Source organism: Lagenorhynchus albirostris, chromosome 19 (assembly GCF_949774975.1).
Source record: "Lagenorhynchus albirostris chromosome 19, mLagAlb1.1, whole genome shotgun sequence".
Lineage (NCBI taxonomy): Eukaryota > Metazoa > Chordata > Mammalia > Artiodactyla > Delphinidae > Lagenorhynchus > Lagenorhynchus albirostris.
In genome coordinates, this window is record NC_083113.1 from 3,885,654 (window position 1) to 3,905,867 (window position 20,214).

The 20,214-nt window shown below is 41.1% G+C and overlaps 1 protein-coding gene across 4 annotated transcripts; it reads right to left on the reverse strand.

Annotated features, from left to right (window-relative positions):
• Positions 1–562: 562 nt before the first annotated feature.
• ZNF471 (zinc finger protein 471) lies at positions 563–14,003 on the reverse strand. 4 transcript variants are annotated; one of them, XM_060130133.1, is made up of 5 exons: positions 13,954–14,003; positions 11,934–12,025; positions 8,994–9,120; positions 6,810–6,905; positions 563–3,903 (listed from the first exon to the last, which is right to left on the reverse strand). In XM_060130133.1, the coding sequence occupies exons 2-5, from the start codon at positions 11,964–11,966 to the stop codon at positions 1,883–1,885; spliced, it is 2,277 nt and encodes a 758-aa protein (XP_059986116.1). In that variant the 5' UTR covers positions 11,967–12,025; positions 13,954–14,003; the 3' UTR covers positions 563–1,882. The 4 variants fall into 4 exon arrangements, with proteins under 4 accessions (XP_059986116.1, XP_059986118.1, XP_059986117.1 ...); XM_060130136.1 differs by having other exon boundaries at positions 3,762–3,943; XM_060130135.1 differs by lacking the exons at positions 8,994–9,120; positions 13,954–14,003 and having other exon boundaries at positions 11,934–12,031.
• Positions 14,004–20,214: the final 6,211 nt, after the last annotated feature.

Sequence of the window (20,214 nt, forward strand, 5' to 3'; positions counted from 1 at the left end):
CCCTCCCAATGTAATATAAAAATATGGTTTCTCACATCTGCAACCGTACTGGATATTATCCATAAAATGTGTGCTGGTTTGTGTTGGTGATGAGGACTTTTAAAATTTCCATTTATTTGATCATTAGTGCAATTAAGATCTTCCTTTGACTGTTTTAATTTCTTCATTTAAGATTTGCTGTTATACTGTGTATCTCATCTTATCAGACTTTGTCAGACTGTGTATCTTACCTTATCCTTGCTGCTTTCCAACAGCCCTTTTTTAAGGGCTATATGCTTCGTAATATATGGTTAAAATATATCTCAGTCTGGGGGCTTCCCTGGTGGCACAGTGGTTGAGAGTCCGCCTGCCGATGCAGGGCACACAGGTTCGTGCCCCGTTCTGGGAAGATCCCACATGCCACGGAGCGGCTAGGCCCGTGAGCCATGGCCACTGAGCCTGCATGTCCAGAGCCTGTGCTCCGCAACGGGAGAGACCACAACAGTGAGAGGCCCGCATACCGCAATATATATATATATATATATATATATATATATATATATATATATATATCTCAGTCTGTCATGTGCCTTTTAACTTTGAATACAGTGTCTTATACCATGGAAAAGTTTAAATTTTTTACATGGTCCTATCACTCTGTCTCTCTTCATGACTTCTGGACTCTGTGTCCTGCTTACCAAAGCCTTCCTGAACTCAAAGGGATAGAAATATTCTACATTCTCTTCTAGAATCTTAATATTGTTTCCTATTACATCTTTAATCATATTGAATGAACTTCTCTGTAAGGGGTGAAATGTGGATCTGACCTTATTTCCAGTTGGATAACTGTCAAGCACCATTTAAGTAATCCATCTCTCCCACTGACACATCAAAAATAATTACTTTTGCAATAAACTAAATTCATGGGTATATGATCTTTTTCAAAAATTTCCTTGTGATGCTTTCCTATTTACCATTCTACATGATTTTCAGAACAAAACTGTCAATGTAAAGATATCCTATAGGGATTGTGACTGGAATTGACTGTACAAACATGTTAACAATATTGAAACTTCCATCTGGAAACACAGATCTCCATTTATTCAGAACCTCTATTCTCCTTAACAGAGGTTAATAATTTCCTTCCTATATATAAAACCATGAGTAAATTCATCTATAATTTTTTTCTTCTGGATTTGATATTAGGGTTGAATTAGCCTCATGAAAGAAGTATTCCAAATACTGCAAAATAATCCATTTCATTATTTTTTCTACACTCTAGAACAGCTTAATTATGATTCCTTGAAGGTTTAGAATTAATCTGTTAACCCAGGTGTCTTAGAAGAGGGCTACACTATTCAAGTTCTGTTTCTTCCATTTTAAATATTAGGAATTTTTACTTTCTGCCTTGAATAAATATAGTCTTACATTCTTCCCAGTAAATTCTAGTTCTTTTGTTCCAGTCTTATCCAGAGTTCTAGAATTTCCTAAAACATATTCTATGTATCAGGTCACACTGAATTTCCTCACCAACAAAGGAACACAACCTTATTTTGTGGTGATCTCAAGCTTTAAACATACTACTCATGCTAACCCTCATCATATACATTGTTTCAGTTCCAAAATTGTTATGATCTCCAAGTACATATACTGCCTTCCAGAGTTCACTGTTTAAAAATAACTTTCAAGCAGACTCTGAAGGATACTGAGCTAACATTATGGAGCACTTAGTCTGGGTCAGACACTGTGCTGAGCACTTTGTATGCATCAAGTAGTTCAAAATTGCATAGCAAGGGTTTTAAGCGAGTCATAAAATTACATTTACATTTTGAAAATACCACTGTGGCAGTAGTGTGAAAAATGAACTTGAAGCGGACAAAAGAGGATGCAAGGAGACCAGTTATTAGACAATTGGAATAGTCCAGGTGAAATGACAGTGTTTTGGACTAGGGCAACGAGAATGGAAAGATGTGGATGAATTCCAAAAATATTCAGCAGACATATCAACAGGACTTGGTGACACAGAAGGTGAGGAAGAGCTGGGGGCCTGACATGACTCTACAGCATGAATTTTCTGATGATGAGCAAGGTGCGCACTTTGTCTGAAGACCTTTCTGCATTCCTTACATTCATAAGATCTCTCTCCAGTGTGGATTCTTCTATGTAGATCAAGGTGTCCAATCTGGCTGAAGGTTTTCCTACATTCCTTACACTGATATGGTTTTTCTCCACAGTGAATTCTCTTATGAATGGTAAGGGATTGCTGATGGCTAAAGGCTTTACTGCACATGCTACATTCATAAGGTTTCTCCCCCGTATGATATCTTTGATGACAAATGAGCAACGATTTTGTTCTGTATGCCTTCTCACACTTAACACATTCGTAGGGCCTTTGGCCAGTGTGAAGTCTCCGATGCTGAGAGCAGGATGAGCTATCACTAAAGGCCTTCCCACATTCAGTACATTTATAGGGTTTCTCTCCCGTGTGAACTCTCTGATGTTGAATAAGGCGGGTAGTCTGGCTGAAGGCTTTTCCACATTCAGTACATTCATAAGGTTTCTCTCCGGTATGAATTTTATGATGCTGTGCAAGATGTGCTCTCTGTTTGAAAGCTTTGCCACATTCCTTACATTCATAAGGTTTCTCTCCAGTATGAATTCTCTGATGAGTAGCCAGCTGTGAACTGATGCTAAAAGCTTTCCCACATTCTTTACATTTATAGGGTTTTTCGCCAGTATGAATCCTCAGGTGACTAGCAAGGTGTATGCTCTGCCTAAAGGCTTTCCCACATTCCCTGCATTCGTAAGGCTTCTCTCCAGAATGCACTCTTTGGTGCTGAGTGAGTGAGGCATGATGGCTAAAGGCTTTCCCACAGATATCACATTCGTATGGTTTCTCTCCTGTGTGAATTCTCTGATGGACAGTCAGGGATGAGCCATAGCTGAAGGTTTTTCCACACACATTACATCTGTAGGGTTTCTCTCCAGTATGAATTCTCCTATGCTGAATAAGTCCTATGTGATCACTGAAGGCTTTCCCACAGTCGATGCAGTCAAAGGGTTTCTCCCCAGTGTGATAATACCTCCAGTGACGGATAAGGGATGTGTTCTGCCTAAAGGCTTTTCCACATTCAATACATACATAGGGTCTTTTGCCAGTGTGACATCTCTGATGTCGTGCAAAGGATGAGCCATCACTGAAGGCCTTTCCACATTCCTTACATTTATAGGGCTTCTCTCCAGTATGAATTCTCTGATGCTGGGCAAGGTGTGCAGGCTGGCTGAAGGCTTTTCTACACTCCTTACATTTATATGGTTTTTCTCCAGTATGAATTCTTTGATGTTGAATAAGGTGAACATTTTGGCTGAAGGCTTTCCTACATTCCTTACATTCAAACAGTTTCTCTCCAGTATGTATTCTGTGGTGTTGGGCAAGGTGTTGACTCTGGTTGAAGGCTTTCCCACATTCCTTACACTCATACGGTTTCTCTCCAGTATGAATTCTCTGATGAACAGTAAGGGATGAGCTCTGGGTGAAGGTCTTCTCACATTCATTACATTTAAAAAGTTTCTTTCCTACAAAGACTTTCTTGTGTTTTATTACCATGGAATTTTTAGAAAAGCTTTCTTTATCTGACTTGTGATTATAAATATTCTCTTCTATATTGTCCAATGAGACAAATTTCCCAGATTTGTTATATTTGTGGTCTATTTCCACTGTAAGTGTTTCTTTATGAGTGATTGTTTCTTGCCTGATAAATGTCTCTTGGCTTAACAACTGCCTCTCAAAAAGATCTTCACATTTCCAATCTTCTCCAAAAGTGGGACACTCAAGTCCATAGCTTATAATTCTCCCCATTAATACATCATCACACACAAATTGCTTCAGGGGTAATTCTTGTGTCTCATATACAGATTCCCAATCTGAAAGATTCAAAAAAGCAAATGTTTCCTTTATCATGGGCTATAACAAAGGAAACATTTAACACAGAAAAGGTGAATTGAAATAATGAATCCCACAAAATGTATGATACACAGGCGTGTCAACTGAACAAATATGCAAGCAGACCCTAGAGAATGAGACCTCATAGAGGAACATGGAAAAGGTGATTTAGAAAATTAAATGTAGGATAACAAAGTCCTGAAGTAGTAATGCAATGGTAATAATATGTTATGCCTATATTAACATAACAGACTATAAATGAAACTTCCTCTATTCTTTCCCACTTCTGAGAGACTTGCATATATAGTTAAGCTAACTTTGTTTAAAAACCAATATCATCACATAACTACTGCCACTCAAAAATCTCTGTAGATTCTCAGAAATCACAAATACTTTGTGCTTTGTGACTTCCCTTGGGATTTAGGTAAAATCTTAAAGTCATCTCTTCATAATCAGAAAATAGTGTCCCTATGAACCATTTCCATGTGTCTTAATACAGTAAACTCTCTTCACTTCTCATAGATCCCTGAACTTCAGGCTGCATATTAAGGGATTTTTCCATTCACCTTCTCACTTTCACCAGGAAAAGTGGAAAGTAGGAAAAGTGTCACATCTTAATAGGGTTTTGCCATGTGTCTTTTTGTAGAAACAAGTCTTACAGCAATATGTGGGTTGGTATCACTATTATTAATCACGTTCTTATTTCCTGCCACATAAGTACCTGTCTTGCCTTGTGAGCTAGAATATAAGCTTTGGGGAAGGACTAGATGAGCCTTACACACTACTACTAAGTCACTTAACATGCATCACAGAAACTCAGGCATATATAAGAAATTCTCGATAAATCTATAAAGAAGAAATTTGTATTGAAGAGGTGACACTAAGAGAAAAATTTAGGGGAGAGGTGATATCAAGAAAGGGCAAAGGAGAAAGTGCTTTCCTTTCCCATATTGTCCATAGCAAATTATGGACTAATCCAATGCTCCCTAAATAGTTTTCTATTACATGTCAAGCATTAGGAACACTAGAGTAATTAGACAGTTGTTCTTGAGAAGTACAGAAAGTGATTAGGAAGACAAGGCCAACAAAGGAAGTAATCTGAGAAGAAGAAAATATGGAATATCAAATGCGAACCCATGTGGTAAAAAAGTAAAATTGGTATAAAAGTTCAGAGATGGGAGGGATCAAATCTACCAGAGAAGTTAAGAAAGACTCTGAGGTGTTAACAAGCTTCCTACCCCAGGTCATCTGTGGTATCAGAAACACCCAAGCTTCAAAAATTCTAGAACTGAGGCCATAAGAGTTCAGTGAACCAATCACCTACAGTTTTTCTTACATAGATGGGCTGAGGGGAGCAATACTAGAAAGAGAAAAACAGAAACCTGACGGCATCATCTACTCCTCCCTCAAATTCTTTCTTGTCTGTGAAGGCTGCCTTCATCTCCAGCCTCCCATGAAGAGTCATGGTTGTCCCTTATCTTTTGGGCTTTTCTCAACACAGATGCTGAGATATCTTAGTCACTGAATTATACTTACATCTATACTGTGACTCAATGTCCCAGCAGATTTACAGGCTTCTTTATTCCCTTTCCCTCATCCTCTATCTATTCTTCACATGGCCAACTATTACCTCTTATCAGGAAAGTTCCTCTTTCTCTTTTCCTATTTAAGGCAGATGGTAGATTCCTACATAACCAAAGTATAAAGTGTGTCTAAGCACAGCTTATTTCCCTCCTAATATTTGGGTATTTGGAGGATCCTTGAAGTCTAGGGTCCAAATCATCTCCAAATGTAAAGATCAAATACTGTTATAGAAGTGAAAGGAGAATTTCATGAAGGCATAATTATCACATGTGATCCCAATATTCCCTTGTGTTTGTGAATTTTTGGTTCATTGGGGGAGGCAGAAAATAAGCATGTACACCAGAAAAAAGTTAATTATAGGCTCTCCTAAGTGTTACAAAGAAAATAAACAGTGGCTTAGTAGAGAGTAATTGGGTTGGAAAAGGGAAAAGTTCACTATACAATGTGGTTAGGGACGGCCTCCAGTGAGATGATTTTTGAGCTCTGGCCTGATAGCCAAGCATGGACAGAGAGCTGACAGAGGAGTCTTCTAGGCAGAGAAAATAGGGAATTCAAAAGCCTGAGTCAGTAAAGAGCTTGGTGAGTTCAGAAAAGGTGACCAGTGGGCTAGAGCAGTGCTTTTCAACTGTATGTCAGGCACTCATTGATAATGACATTTGTAAGACACATGGCACTGCTTATGATCCAGAGGCAACCAGACTTGGAACTCAGACTGCTGCTAGCCCCATGTGGTCTTCCAAGGCTTAGAGACTCAGGATCTTGGCATACCTGTAACAAACTTGGAACATACCTGTATACCTTGCATAGTTTAGAAAACTCTGGGCTAAAGTATAGTGAAAAAACTAAAAAGTGATAGACGATAGGGTTGGAGAAGTAGGAAGGAGCTGGTTACATAGGGGCTGGTAGGGTTTGGATTTTTTCTATTTGCAACAGGAAAGCAAAAAAAGATTTAAGCAGCAGGGTATGTTATGATTTTAGGTAGCATCTAATTTTAGAGTTAAGCAAAGATGTAAGAAGGAGAGAAGCTTATATAAGTCTGTATATAGAAAAGAAAAGAGGATGAGAAGGAGCTGGATAAAGATTTTTGCAAAATGAGTTATTAGAAGAGAGTCAAGTAGAAGAGAAGATATTTGGGGAGCCCATGCTAAGTAGTCAAGTTTCAGTTTTTTCCCAGGCTTGAGTCAAGGCGTGACTCAAGGCGTGAGATGTTTCTAAGAGCATAAGAAAGCAGGAAGTATCACCTTGAAAAATGGCTGAGCCATTACCTAGAAAGAATTCCCCTATCTGGTTCTTCCACACTCACCTGGGAATGGGGTTCTTCTCATCTCACTCTTCATCTCCCAAGGCTCTTTCCCTTGCTCCAATAAGGAGATGACATATGGCTTAGAGACACAAAGTCCTGCATACAAAAATCGATATGAAAATTGGCCATGTTTTGGGCATTTCAGCTGGTTCCTTAATTCTGATGGAATGACATTACAGGAATGAATAGATCAAGGGGTGACAGACTATATAAAGCTTTTGGCATAGTTTAGTGGGACTGCCAACAGTCAATTCTATAAAAGTTAAACCATTTTCTAAGGGGCCGGGGCAGAAATTCAGCCCAGCATTTTCGGAGGATCATCAGACAGCAGTAAGTGAGGTAATACAAAGGGCCCCTAGAGGACAGGGTGTTCGACCCCTGGTCAGGGAACTAAGATCCCACATGCTGCAGGGCAACTAAGCCCACTCGCCACAACTACTGAGCTTGTGCACCTCAACTAGAGAGGCTGCATGCCCATGTGCTCTGGAACCCACGTGCCACAACTACAGGGCCCACACACCCTGGAGCCTGCATGCCACAACTAGAGAGAGAAAACCCGCAAGCCACAACTAGAGTGAAGCCCGTGCACCGCAATGAATAGCCCACACCCCTCAAAGAAGATCCCACATGCTGCAACTAAGACCCGATGCAGCCAAAAATAAATTAAATAAACAAATAATAAATCTTAAAAAAAAAAAAAGGGGGGCCCCTAGAGACAGTTTGGAGTTTGAGTCAGGTCAACTGCCTGATTAAAAAAAAAAAAATCAATATTCTTCAGAAGAATATAACAGAATCCAGAGTTTCCACAATGCATTATTTACAGTGTCCAGGATAAAATCCAAAATTACTACATAAAAGGAAGAAAAAATGAATCAGACTCAGAAAAACAATTAATGGAGACCTAACCTGTGATAACACAGGACTGATAACATAGAATCAGTAGACTAGGCTTTTAAAACAGTTAAAATATCTATATTCAAGAATGTAAAGGAAAATATGCTTGTAATTTCTCAGCAGCGAAATAGAAATTATAAAAAAGAACCAGTAAAAAGTCTAGAATTGAAAAATACAGTATCTGAAATACAAAAATTCTCCAGATGGGCTTAACAAGACATTGAAAAAGACATGGAAGGAATCAGTGAACTTGAAGACACAACAATAGAAATTATCTAATAAATCAATAGAAAAAATTAGTTGAAGAAATAATGGCCAAAAATTTCTCAAATTTGGTGAAAGACATATTTAGTTTCAAGAAGTTCAGTGAACCACAAGCAGGTTAAAAGGGGCCTCTAGGCTGAAGCCCGCGCACCTAGAGCCCGTGCTCTGCAACAAAAGAAACTGTCACAGTGAGAAGACCGGGCACTGCAACGAAGAGTAACCCTCGCTCGCCGCAGCTAGAGAAAGCCCAAGCACATCAACAAAGATCCAATGCCGCCAAAGATAAACAATAAATAAAGAAATAAATGTAAAAAAAAAAAAGGGGGCCTCTGGAATTTTGCTGGGTGGTCCAGTGGTTAAGACTCTGCCCTCCCAATGCAAGGGATGTGGGTTCAATCCCCGGTTGGGGAACTAGAATCCCTCATGCCATGCAGCACAGCCAAAAAAATAGTAATATAATAAAAAATAAATATAAAACACCCTCCTAGGGAAAAATGAGGAAAAAAAAAGGGGGGGAGCTCTAGCCAACAGAAAGCTAATCCAACCAATGGTGGGCCCCAGGGCTGAGAAGGGTCCATTTTAGTTTCCCTAAGAATATCTGAAGCAATTTTCATAGTTTGTGCCTCGCTAGTTCATTTATTGCAAGTTAATAAAAATATACAGATTTTAAAGCAATATTCTGAATTTTTAACAATCCAGCTGTACTCTTTGTGAACTTTGTTATGGTGGTAACAATACCATAGGACAGAGGAAACAAGGCAGCACAGGAGACCAGTGAGAGTCACATCACATCCTGTTCCCAACTAACTAAAGGGCACACTCATGAAATATCTGATACACACCAAATTCACTTATTAAATCTGAAATTTTCATCAGTTCCTGAATACCCTCTTTATTTCCCAGATTCGATTCTGACCTACACACAGTAAAAAAAAAAAAAAAAAAGTTTTAATAATTAAACAAAAACCAAAACCTAAAGAGTCCCTAAGGGTAATTCTGAACTATGAGAGGGGAAAAAATCCTCACCCACTGATACCAGGCTCTGATAGTTCTCCAACATCATACTCCTGTATAAACTCCTCTGAGCAGGGTTCAGCCATTCCCATTCCTCCTGGGAAAAGTCTATTGCTACATCCTTGAATGTCACCAAGTCCTGAAATGACACAAAGACATTCTTGATCAACCAATGCTCATGTCCACACGTGACTTCGAGTTGAAGTGTTAAGCTGTCCCTACTTTATGTGAGAAATAGCCCTTAGAGAGAAAAAAAAACTTAAACATATAATATTAAACGCTAACCTAAAATAGTACTTATTGAACTAAAATGCTAACCTAAAATGCTAAACTGCATTGTATATGATGGTGCTAATCCATTTCTCAGCATGGAGAAATATGGACAGGTGGCCACAGGGCAGTAAACAAGGGCTTCAAGTAAGGACGTATACCTGTGGTTGAACCTTCCAAAACAGCAACAAAAGAATATCTAAGTTGATATTTTGTAAATTGTACTCTATGGGATCCTAGTGTTTCAGGGGAAAGAGGCATTGAACTGACATGGCTGTGGTTTTTTTCTTACATAATAAAAATATGTATCTAGAATGCAATTTTTTTGTGCTGTACCATTAAGAATTAATTAGCATGCCAGGCCATACCACAGTGACCTGGATAGCAATATGAGAAATCACCCAGCATAAGACTACAACACGGGCTTTCCTGGTGGCGCAGTGGTTGAGAGTCCGCCTGCCGATGCAGGGGACACGGGTTCTTGCCCCAGTCCGGGAAGATCCCACATGCCGCGGAGCGGTTGGGCCCGTGAGCCATGGCCACTGAGCCTGCACGTCCGGAGCCTGTGCTCCGTAACGGGAGAGGCCACAACAGTGAGAGGCCCATGTACCACACACACAAAAAAAGACTACAACACATCTAACTTGTGTGCTGAATTTGAGTATAACAAACCAATATATACTTAGACAATATCAAAATGAAATAATTATAATTTTTAGTTTCATAAAGACTTAATGTCCAGTTACCATCACCATCAGGTTGAGATAAATTTTTTTTCTTTTTTTTTAAATTGAGGCATAGTTGATGTACAATAAGTTTCGGGTGTACAACATAGTGATTCACAATTTTTAAAGGTTATACTCCATTTGTAGTTATTATAAAATAGTGGCTATATTTCCCTGTGTTGTACAATATATCCTTGTGGCTTATTTATTTTACACATAATAGTTTGTATCTCTTAATTCCATACCTCTATCTTGCCCCTCCCCCCAGTAGCCACTAGTTTGTTCTCTATATCTGTGAGGGTTGTGACAAATTTTTTTAAGTATTATGGGCATTTTCATCTTCACATTTATTTCCACTGAAAATAAAAATCTTTGTAATGCTGTGTTGTCATTTGCAGCAACACGGATGGAACTAGAGAGTATTATGCTAAGTGAAATATGTCAAAGAAAGACAAATACTGTATGATCTCACTTATATGTGGAATCTAAAAAACAAAACAGAAACAGACTTTGTATAGATGTAGAGAGCAAACTGGTAGTTGCTAGAGAAGAGGGGAGTACAGTATGGAAAAGTGGAACAAAAAAGAGTAACCTTACAGTGCAGAAACCTGACAAATACTACCTCAACCAGGTAATCAAGGTATAGTAATAACTCATGTTGATAGTATGAACCCTTGATATATGATGAAAATGGAACTCTGTGATCTTCCTTCTAAAAACACATTACTCCAGTCTAACCAGGAAAAAAACATCAGCTTTGAGAGATGTTCTGAAAAATACCAGAGAACCTCTCAAAACTGACAAGGTCATCAAAAAGAAGGAAGGTATGAGAAACTGTCACAGACAAGGAGACAAAACTACCTAGAAGATAGAACTACTAAATGTAATGTGGTATCCTGGATAGGATCCTGGAACAGAAAAAGGATATTAAGTAAAAACTAAGGAAATCTGAACAAAGAATGGACTTTACTTAATAATAATGTATCAATATTGGTTCATTAATTTTAACAAATGTCCCATACTAATGTAAGATGTTAGAAACAGGGGAAGCTGAGTGTGATGCATAAGGATCCTCCCTGCTATCAGCAAATTTTCTATTATTAAAAACAGTTTATTTAAAAAAATCTATTTTAAAAAGTAAATCCTATAGGGAGTTCCCTGCTTGCCTAATGGTTAGGATTCCAGGTTTTCACTGCATGGCCTGGGTTCAATGGCTGGTCGAGGAACTGAGATCCCACAAGCCACACAGCGCAGCCAAAAAAAAAAGTAAACCCTATCAAAAGGAAGACATCAAAGCTTTAAATTATCTCTAAGATTTTTAAATATACAAAGTCCAGCACTTAACTCAAAATAATGAGGCACATAAGAAAAAATTAAGAGGAAAAAAATCAGAAAATAAAAACTCACAGAGGGACTTCCCTGGTGGTGCAGTGGTTAAGAGTCTGCCTGCCAATGCAGGGGACATGGGTTCAAGCTCTGATCTGGGAAGATCCCACATGCCGTGAAGCAACTAAGACCATGCACCACAACTACTGAGCCTGCACTCTAGAGCCCGTGAGCCACAACTACTGAGCCCACGCGCCTAGAGCCCGTGCTCCGCAACAAAGAGAAGCCACCGCAATGAGAAGCCCATGCACTGCAACAAAGAGTAGCCCCTGCTCGCCACAACTAGAGAAAGCCTGCACACAGCAACGAAGACCCAATGCAGCCAAAAATAAATAAATTAAATAAATAAATAAATAAAATGAAGTGGGAAGAAGAGGGGGCTCTATGCCTCATCACACTCAGTTTTATTTACCCATTAGGCAGTCTGAGTTAAGGACAGTGCTCTCTGGGAGAAGTGGGAACCAGGCCCTTAGATAAGACTGTTAATCAGGGAATTTTCAAAAGGAAAGCAGCTTTACAAATTCCTAAACAGTAAGACTGCTTTTCAAGAAGGAGAAATGAAATAACTAACCTGAGGTATGGTTTTCACTAGTTCAACTGTCATTTTCGCCTCCTTTTCCTGGCTTTTCTCTTGGGGAACAGCACTGTCCTGGAAGGGTAAGGCTGAAGGGAGAAAAAGGAGAGTGAAAAGATGAGGCCTTTGCACTCCCAGAATCACCAGCCTAAAAACTCCATCTTCTCCTTCTTCCTCCCAGCCTTCTTTGCTTCCACTGCCCACATAACTGGGAGATTATGGGCAACCGATGGCAGTTGAGATGTATAACTTATAACTCTGTTTCTCTTATGCTCAAGGTCCTAAATTTAATCTTTTTTCTAAAAGTTGCTTTCCCATTCTTTGGTCTTATTATGAATAAAAATAATGAGACGTGCTAGGTACTCTGCATAGATTATCTTCTCTCACCTTATTTTTAAAATGATCCCATGAAATAGCTGTTTCCTCTATTTTATATTTTGTAGGTAAAGGTGTACTCTTTCCCTTCCTGCGTCCCTGCTTCATGCTTTGATACAGTCTTCAGTTTGAAAATCTGACTCCTAAATGCCACCAGAGGCCAGGGTTATCCACCTTCTCCTGCCAAACCCCCAGGGGCTTTGCTTTCCTCTCACCCTGGGACAGTGGATCCTTTAGCACCCAATTCTGCCACCTTCACTCTCATCTCTGTCTTCAACCCCTCGGTTTCCCCTCCTTTTTGTCACCCAGAACTGAGGGTGTCTCCTGCTTCAGTCAGGAGCTCCAGTCACCCCACCTCTTGCTTCTCACTGGAACTCTTGGACTGGGAGCAGGGAATTCTACTCCAGGATCCTTATCCTGGCAACACACAATTCCATAAAGCAACACACACAAAGAAGCCAAAGCTATCAACCTTCCAAGTAGTCTCCCCACACACACCACAGTCACACAGGGCCAGTTACAACCATACAGGGTAACACACAGACACTGACACAAGACCTCACATACCTCCTGATTACACAGAGGACACAATCGCAAGCACCCAACGGAAGGCACATCATATGCAGTCACATATATCACAGTCTCAGAGAGGCCATGGGTACAAACACACATGGTGATACACAAACATCACACATATACCCCCAATCTTATTCTCTCACACACACCCATGGCTCACTGCCCCTCATCTCTGTCTCACTCACACCCACACTCTCCGCAACCTCACAGAAGCTATATTTGCAAGCCTTGTGACAATCCATGGTTCACAGTCTCTCTCCTACTCACTTTGGTGTCACACACATCACTAGTTTTCCTCTCTCTCTCTCTCTCACACACATCCTTAATGATCTCTGTTTCAGAGACACACGGAATTCTCACACACATAGATACACAAAACACTGCAATTGCTACCTCTCTCACACACACACAATACACACTGGGGTCTCCCTCACACTCGGACACACACGGACTGTCATAACCTCACACGCTCACACCAGCATGCTTTCGGTCTCTCTCACACACACACCCGCCCCCACGATCTCTCCCTCTCAGCCTCCCTGGGGCCCCACACACTTGTTGACCTCTCACACTCGGGCACACCCGTTTCCCTCACACACACCAACATGCTTTCGGTCTCTCACACTCACAGGTCTCTCTCTCTCTCACACACACACACACACGCTCTCAATACGATCTCTCCCTCTCAGTCTCTCCCGGGGCCCCACACCTGCTGACCTCTTACACACAGGCACATCCGTTTCTCTCACACCCACACCAACACACCCCGCTCGCACTCTCTCTGTATTTTTCACAGTCCAGTCTTGCCTCTCACACACACGCCGCTCCAGCCGCCCCACAGCCCAGAGCCCGGTTCGAGCCGCGGCCTCGGCACACCTGCGCGGGCCTCTGGGAAATGTAGTCGGTCCGGGAGAGACGGCGCAGCGGCGCTCAGGCCAGGGCTTCACGGCCAGGTCCGAGCCGCTGGCCTCGCTTGCCCTGACCCGCCCCGCCCCGCCCTCGGGCTTGGACACCCGACCACCCAAAACAACCCAGAGGCCTCCCCCCGGAAGCCAGCCGCACTCACCCGAAGGACTTCGGAGCCGACGCCCGGGAACCGAGTGCGCAGGCGCCGAATCTCCCAGGTGGGCGGAATAAGGGGAGGGGTTAGACTCGAGGGACGTGGAACGGGGCGTGGTTTAACGGAGAGGGGCGTGTTCTTAGGCTGTAGAGAATGGGAGGCGGAACCTTAGCGTCAGAGCGGGGGTGCCTGCGCAGGTATGTGACTACGCTCGAGGGTCTTGGCCCAGGGTTTCAGCAGAAAGACTACGATCGGGGGTCGGGGCCCAGGGTTTCGGGGCGCGTGGCGTGGCTGGGTGCGAGTGTGCGCAGGCCCATAGAATGCGCACTTGTCCCTCCCGCGCCTGGAGACCAGAAATGTCCCTAGTTACGGGGTCTAAGCCAGGTGCGGCGGAGCCCCTGGTGTGCTCCTGTGTGTACCTGTGATTTGACGCTGTCAGTGGCCGTGTGACCGCCGTGTCGCTCCGAGTGCGGCCCTCTGAGCCTGTCTGCGGGAACGTGATTTTCTTTCTGTGCTAAGTTTTATGGCAGCAAGATCAGCGAGGGAACCCCGAATAGGCTCTATCACCTCTGTGATAACAGCAAATTATTACACTTCTCACCTGCAAAATGGGAATGTCGTTATTATCACTGTTCAGAAGTAGTGAATATGAGACGCACGTCTTTGGACCAGATCACTGGAATTGAACCCCATTCTGCCCCTGACCAGAGTGTAAATGGTCCGTCGTATGGGAGACTAAGAAAACGGTAAATTAGTAGCTGCTTTGGAAGTTGGAGTAAATAAGGAAAAGCCGTTCAGAGGGATATAGCAGAGGAAAAAAAACCCCACAAAATCCCCCGACCTCTCAGATCTTACTTTCAAGTGAATAGAAACAGACCACCAAAGAATGAGTAAAATAAATAGTATATCGAATGTTGAAAAGGCTGTGGAGAAAACAGGGAAAAGGAGTAGAGAGTAGAGGAAATTAGAATATTTATTGTCAAAAAATGAGTAGTCAGGGCATTGCAAACTTTAACCATCATTCAAACTTTCATCCTGAATTTCAACATCGGCTCATTTGGGGAAGGGGGCGGCGGGAGATTCTTTACGTTGAATCTACTGTTATATTCTACCATTTCGTATTCACCTTGTTTGTAGTAACACTTTTATGTAGTCTTTCGGTTTGTATTTTCTCATTTTTCTATTTGAACTCAGAGACGCCTTAAGTATTACCCTCCACCAATTCTGCCGTGGATATCCAAAATATTCTAAGACAATTTACTGAATAAATAGTCTTATTTTCCTGCTGATTTGAAATGTCCAAATCTGTTGTATCGTAAATCTCTATACTTGAATCCAATCCATCTATTTATGGACTCGGTGTCTGTTTCAACCCTCACACCCCACTCTTCTCTACGGAACAACTCTCACATTGTTTTAATAGTGGGAACTTTATACTTCTGTGTTTGATAGTGGGTACCACATTTCCTACGTAAGCGTTCACCATTTGCAAAGTTGTGGTATTTATTCTCGTGGATTCCTCCTTTGTGTGGATTTTAAAATTGTCTTGGAAAATCTCCTAATAAATACTATTGGTACGTGGATTGGAATTTTAGTGAATTTATAGATTAATTGGTGGGGGAACAGACATCTTTGAAATTAATAATTTTTCCTTTCAGGAATATAACGTTCCATTTACCATGTTGTTTTCATTCTCCTTTATTAATATTTTATAGGTATATATTTCATTCCAGTCTAGTATTTTTTTCATACTAAATCTATTCCTAAGGTTTATATTGGCTTCATCACCATAGGGAAGGATTTTTTGTTTTGTTTTATTCTGATTACATTTTTAACTGGTTACTTGGGTAAGATTGTTTCTTCCTCTGTTCTAGATCAGACCGGGTTTTTAATCCGCTTGTCAGTTCCATTATTTTGTTTGTTGAATCTCTTGAATGTCTAAGCTGTACAACCATATAACAATTTTTTTTTCTTTTTCTATCCAACATTTACCTCTTATTTCTAGATTTAGTGTGTTGGCAAGTTTCTCTGATATAATACTTGTCATGGTAATTATGGGTCTCTTTGTATTGTTCTTGTCTTGACCACAAATACTATCAATATTTACCATTAAAAATCAGGCTTCCTGGGCTTCCCTGGTGGCGCAGTGGTTGGGAGTCTGCCTGCCGGTGCAGGGGGGCGGGTTCGTGCCCCGGTCCGGGATGATCCCGCGTGCCACGGAGCAGCTGGGCCCTTGAGCCATGGACGCTGGGCCTGCGAGCCATGGCCGCCTGGCCTGCGCGTCCAGAGCCTGTGCTCCGCAACGGGAGAGGCCACAGCAGTGAGAGGCCCGCGTACGCAAAAAAAAAAAATAATAATAATAATATTGTTAGGCTTTTGAATCAAACTAAGAGATTTTATTCCATTTTGAAATTGCAGACAGTTTTCTCTGGTTTGGATGAAATTTATTTGTTGGAACCTACGGAGATGATCATTTCTTCTTTAAATTATTCATTTTCTGAGCTGTGTTAATAATGTGAGCAATCATTTATTCCTGGGATGTGCCTTTTTTAGTTATGGTGGGTTACTCTTCAATGAAGTTGGTAGATTAAATTTGTTAACACTGCATTTGGAAGTTCTGCATCTATATTGATAAATAATATTGGTCTATAGTTTTCTTGTTCGATGCCATCCCTGTTGGGTTTTTATGGGTACATTTATGTATGTATGTGATAATATTTACAAAAGTGTCTGGAATCATTCAGACCGAAGTTATTTTTAGTTACTTCTTGGGAAGAATCTTCAAACGGTAAAGACTTATCCAAAGGAAATTTTGCTCCATTTATTGTATATTAGTATATTATTATATAGCATATTATAGTTCTCCACTGGGGCGATATCATCCCCAAGGGGGCAAAAAATGATTTTTTTAAAAAATTGATTCTTGGTGGGGGAAAAATATTCTTTAAAAGAAACAGACATACATAAACATATATATAAACATATACAGTACTTCTGTGGTATTAAAATTTCATGGAGGTGGGAATGATTAGAAAAAGAAAAGTCTAAAAAAGGTTTCTTGGGAGGACAATACTGAAAAACAGTTTGAGAAGACAGTGATCTCTCTATATATATTTTGCTCTTTCATAAAGTAATATGTTCTTGTTTTATTTGAATCACTAGAAAATTAAAATTATTGAGTAAGAAAATATCAAAATTAAACTAACCCTCTGGTCAGGTGATTCAGATTTACAGCCAAGTTTGGAATTCACTGTCATCAGAGATGCATAAGACTCCTGGATCTAGGATTGGGCAGGTTGTTGGGAAAACAGGCAGAAACATAAAAGGCATTGTAGTTCTTTGATATAATACTTTGGGTGTGGGGCCCTTAGGAGAACTCTGGTAGAACTATGATTATCTTAGAGAAGGAAACCGGTGATGAGATACACAGGCGAGAGTAGGAGTTTTCCACCCAACACTGCGTTTGGTGGACTCAGAATTTAGAATATCCATGTTGTTGACGTCATCAAAGTGAGCCTTGGCAGTTGGGAGACAGAGGTTCCTAATGAAAACGGTATGGCATCCTAGAAGAAAAGAAAAGAAGAAAAAAAAAAAAGAAGGCATCAGTTTAAAAAAAAAAAAAATCACCGTGGGAAATGCTGCTTCGCAGTACGGCAGCGCCACCTTCCGGACAGAGGCCCAGGTGCAACGGCTCTATGTCCTGGAAGCTGAGATTTCTCTCTTGGAGGCCTTGTGAGTCTCCCCTTGACATCCGCATGCCTGAGCAAGTCGATGAATGATTAGCAAGCAAAGGACCCCACTGGCTTCGCTGGCCAAATGAACATAGTATATTCAGGGGTGGAGCCGACACGGCCCTGGCGTCATCTCAGTTTTACACGAAGGGGTGACAGCCACCCTTGCTGGGAAATTCTATCCCTATCTCTGCCTCCTAAAGATGCACTAGCTCTAGGGGCCTTTTTTCACAGAGGTTCCTCTGAGACTCCTGGGCCCGATTTGTTGATATTTCGGCCAACAAGAAGGCTGATGGTACCTGCTGATGGTGGCAGCTCTCCAGACCGATGACAACCTCAAAGAGGAAGAATAAAGGTCAGGTAGCAGAACAGGTCAAATGAAAAGCCATCAGCCTGCCTTAGACAACACTCTAAGAACTAGGCCTCACAAAACACTAAGAATCTAGAGGAGCAACGGCCTACTTTCTACCCAAACAGGAGAGAGAAGAAAGGGCAACTGATTTTATTAGTAATTGTTACATACTTTACTTAAAAAAAATTTTTTTTGGAGTATAGTTGATTTACAATGTTGTATTAGTTTCTGGTGTACAGCAAAGCGATTCATATATATATATATATTATGTATACATGTATTCTTTTTCATATTCTTTTGCATTATGGTTTATTAAAGAATATTGAATATAGTTCCCTGTGCTATACAGTAGGAACTTGTTGTAATTTTTACATACTTTAAAAATCACAGCAGTTGGCTAAGACAGGGAGAAATAGGTCATACTAGTTGTCTCACATTTTAAGAGATACGATATGCAAATTGATGCAAAACAAAGCTTACGACTGTTAAAATAATCCTGGGATCTTAGATAAGGAATTTCCCCTCCCTAAGAACCAGAAAATATATTTCATATAAAACAATAGTTCCTGGGGACCTCCCTGGTGGCACAGTGGATAAGACTCCACGCTCCCAATACAGGGGGCCCTGGTTCGATCCTGGGTCAGGGAACTAGATCCCACATGCATGCTACAACTAGGAGTTCACATGACGCAACTAAGGAGCCCGCGTGCCGCAACTAAGACCCAGTGCAACCTAATAAATAAATGTTTTTTTAAAATTATCATTTATTAAAAAAACCAACAATATTTCCTATAAAATCTCTACTGAGATTGTGTCCAGTGCAGATGGGGGTCCCACTTAATACTTCAGGAAGATGAGATATTCATGGTTATATTTTTTTTTAAGATTTTTTTTTGATTTGGACCATTTTTAAAGTCTTTATTGAATTTGTTATAATATTGTTTCTGTTTTATGTTTTAGTTTTTTGGCCACGAGGCATGTGGGAGCTCAGCTCCCCAACCAGGGATCAGACCCGCACCCCCTGCATTGGAAGGCAAAGTCTTAACACTGGACTTCCAGGGAAGTCCTTAATGGTTTTAAAATACTGTCAGTTTAACTCTAGTCAACAAATATTCTCTAGGCACATGTTGGATCCTGAGAGTTCAGAAACCAATAAAATAGAGTGTCAGCCCATAAGGAGTTCATGGTCAAGCTAGAAACACAGATAGGCACTTTGTATTAGTCAGGTTTTTCTCCAGAGAAACAGAGTCAATAGGACGTATATAGACATAGAGATGTATTGTAAGGAATTGGTTCATTTGATTACAGAGGTTGGCTAATCCAAAATCTGCAGGGTGGGCTGGCAGGCTTGAGACCCAGGAACATTGATGTTTCAGCTCCAGCCTGAAGGCCATCTGCTGTAGAGCCAGGAAGAGCTGATGTTTCAGATGAAGTCCAAAGGCCACTGCGAGAGAATTCTCTCTTGCCCAGGGGAAGCTGGTCTTTTTGTTGTATTCAGGCCTTATTACAGAGGACAATCTGATTACTCAAAGTCCACCAATTTTAAAGTATGATTTTTTTTAACATAAATTTATTTATTTATTTATTTTTGGCTGCGTCAGTTCTTTGTTGCTGCGTGCAGGCTTCCTCTAGTTGCGGCGAGCGGGGTCTACTCTTCATTGCAGTGCACGGTCTTCTCATGCCGGTGACTTCTCTTGTTGTGGAGCACGGGCTCTAAGCACGCGGGCTTCAGTAATTGTGGCATGCAGGCTCAGTAGTCGTGGCTTATGGTCTCTAGAGCACAGGTTCAGTAGTTGTGGCACACAGGCTTAATTGCTCTGAGGCATGTGGGATCTTCCCGGACCAGGGCTTGAGCGCGTGTCCCCTGCACTGGCAGGCTGATTCTTAACCACTGCTCCACCAGGGAAGTCCCTTCACCAATTTTAATGTTAATCCCACGGGACTTCCCTGGCAGTCCAGTGGTTAAGATTCCACACTTCCACTGCAGGGTCATGGGTTTGATCCCTGGTTGGGGAACTAAGATCCTGCATGCTGTGCAGCACAGCCAAAGAAAATTTTTTTTTACTTTTCTAAAATGTTAATCCCATCCAGAAACACCCTCACAGAAACACCCTGAATAATATTTGACCAAATATCTGGGCCCCATCCCATGGCCAGTTTTGCAAATTACACGTTCATACATAT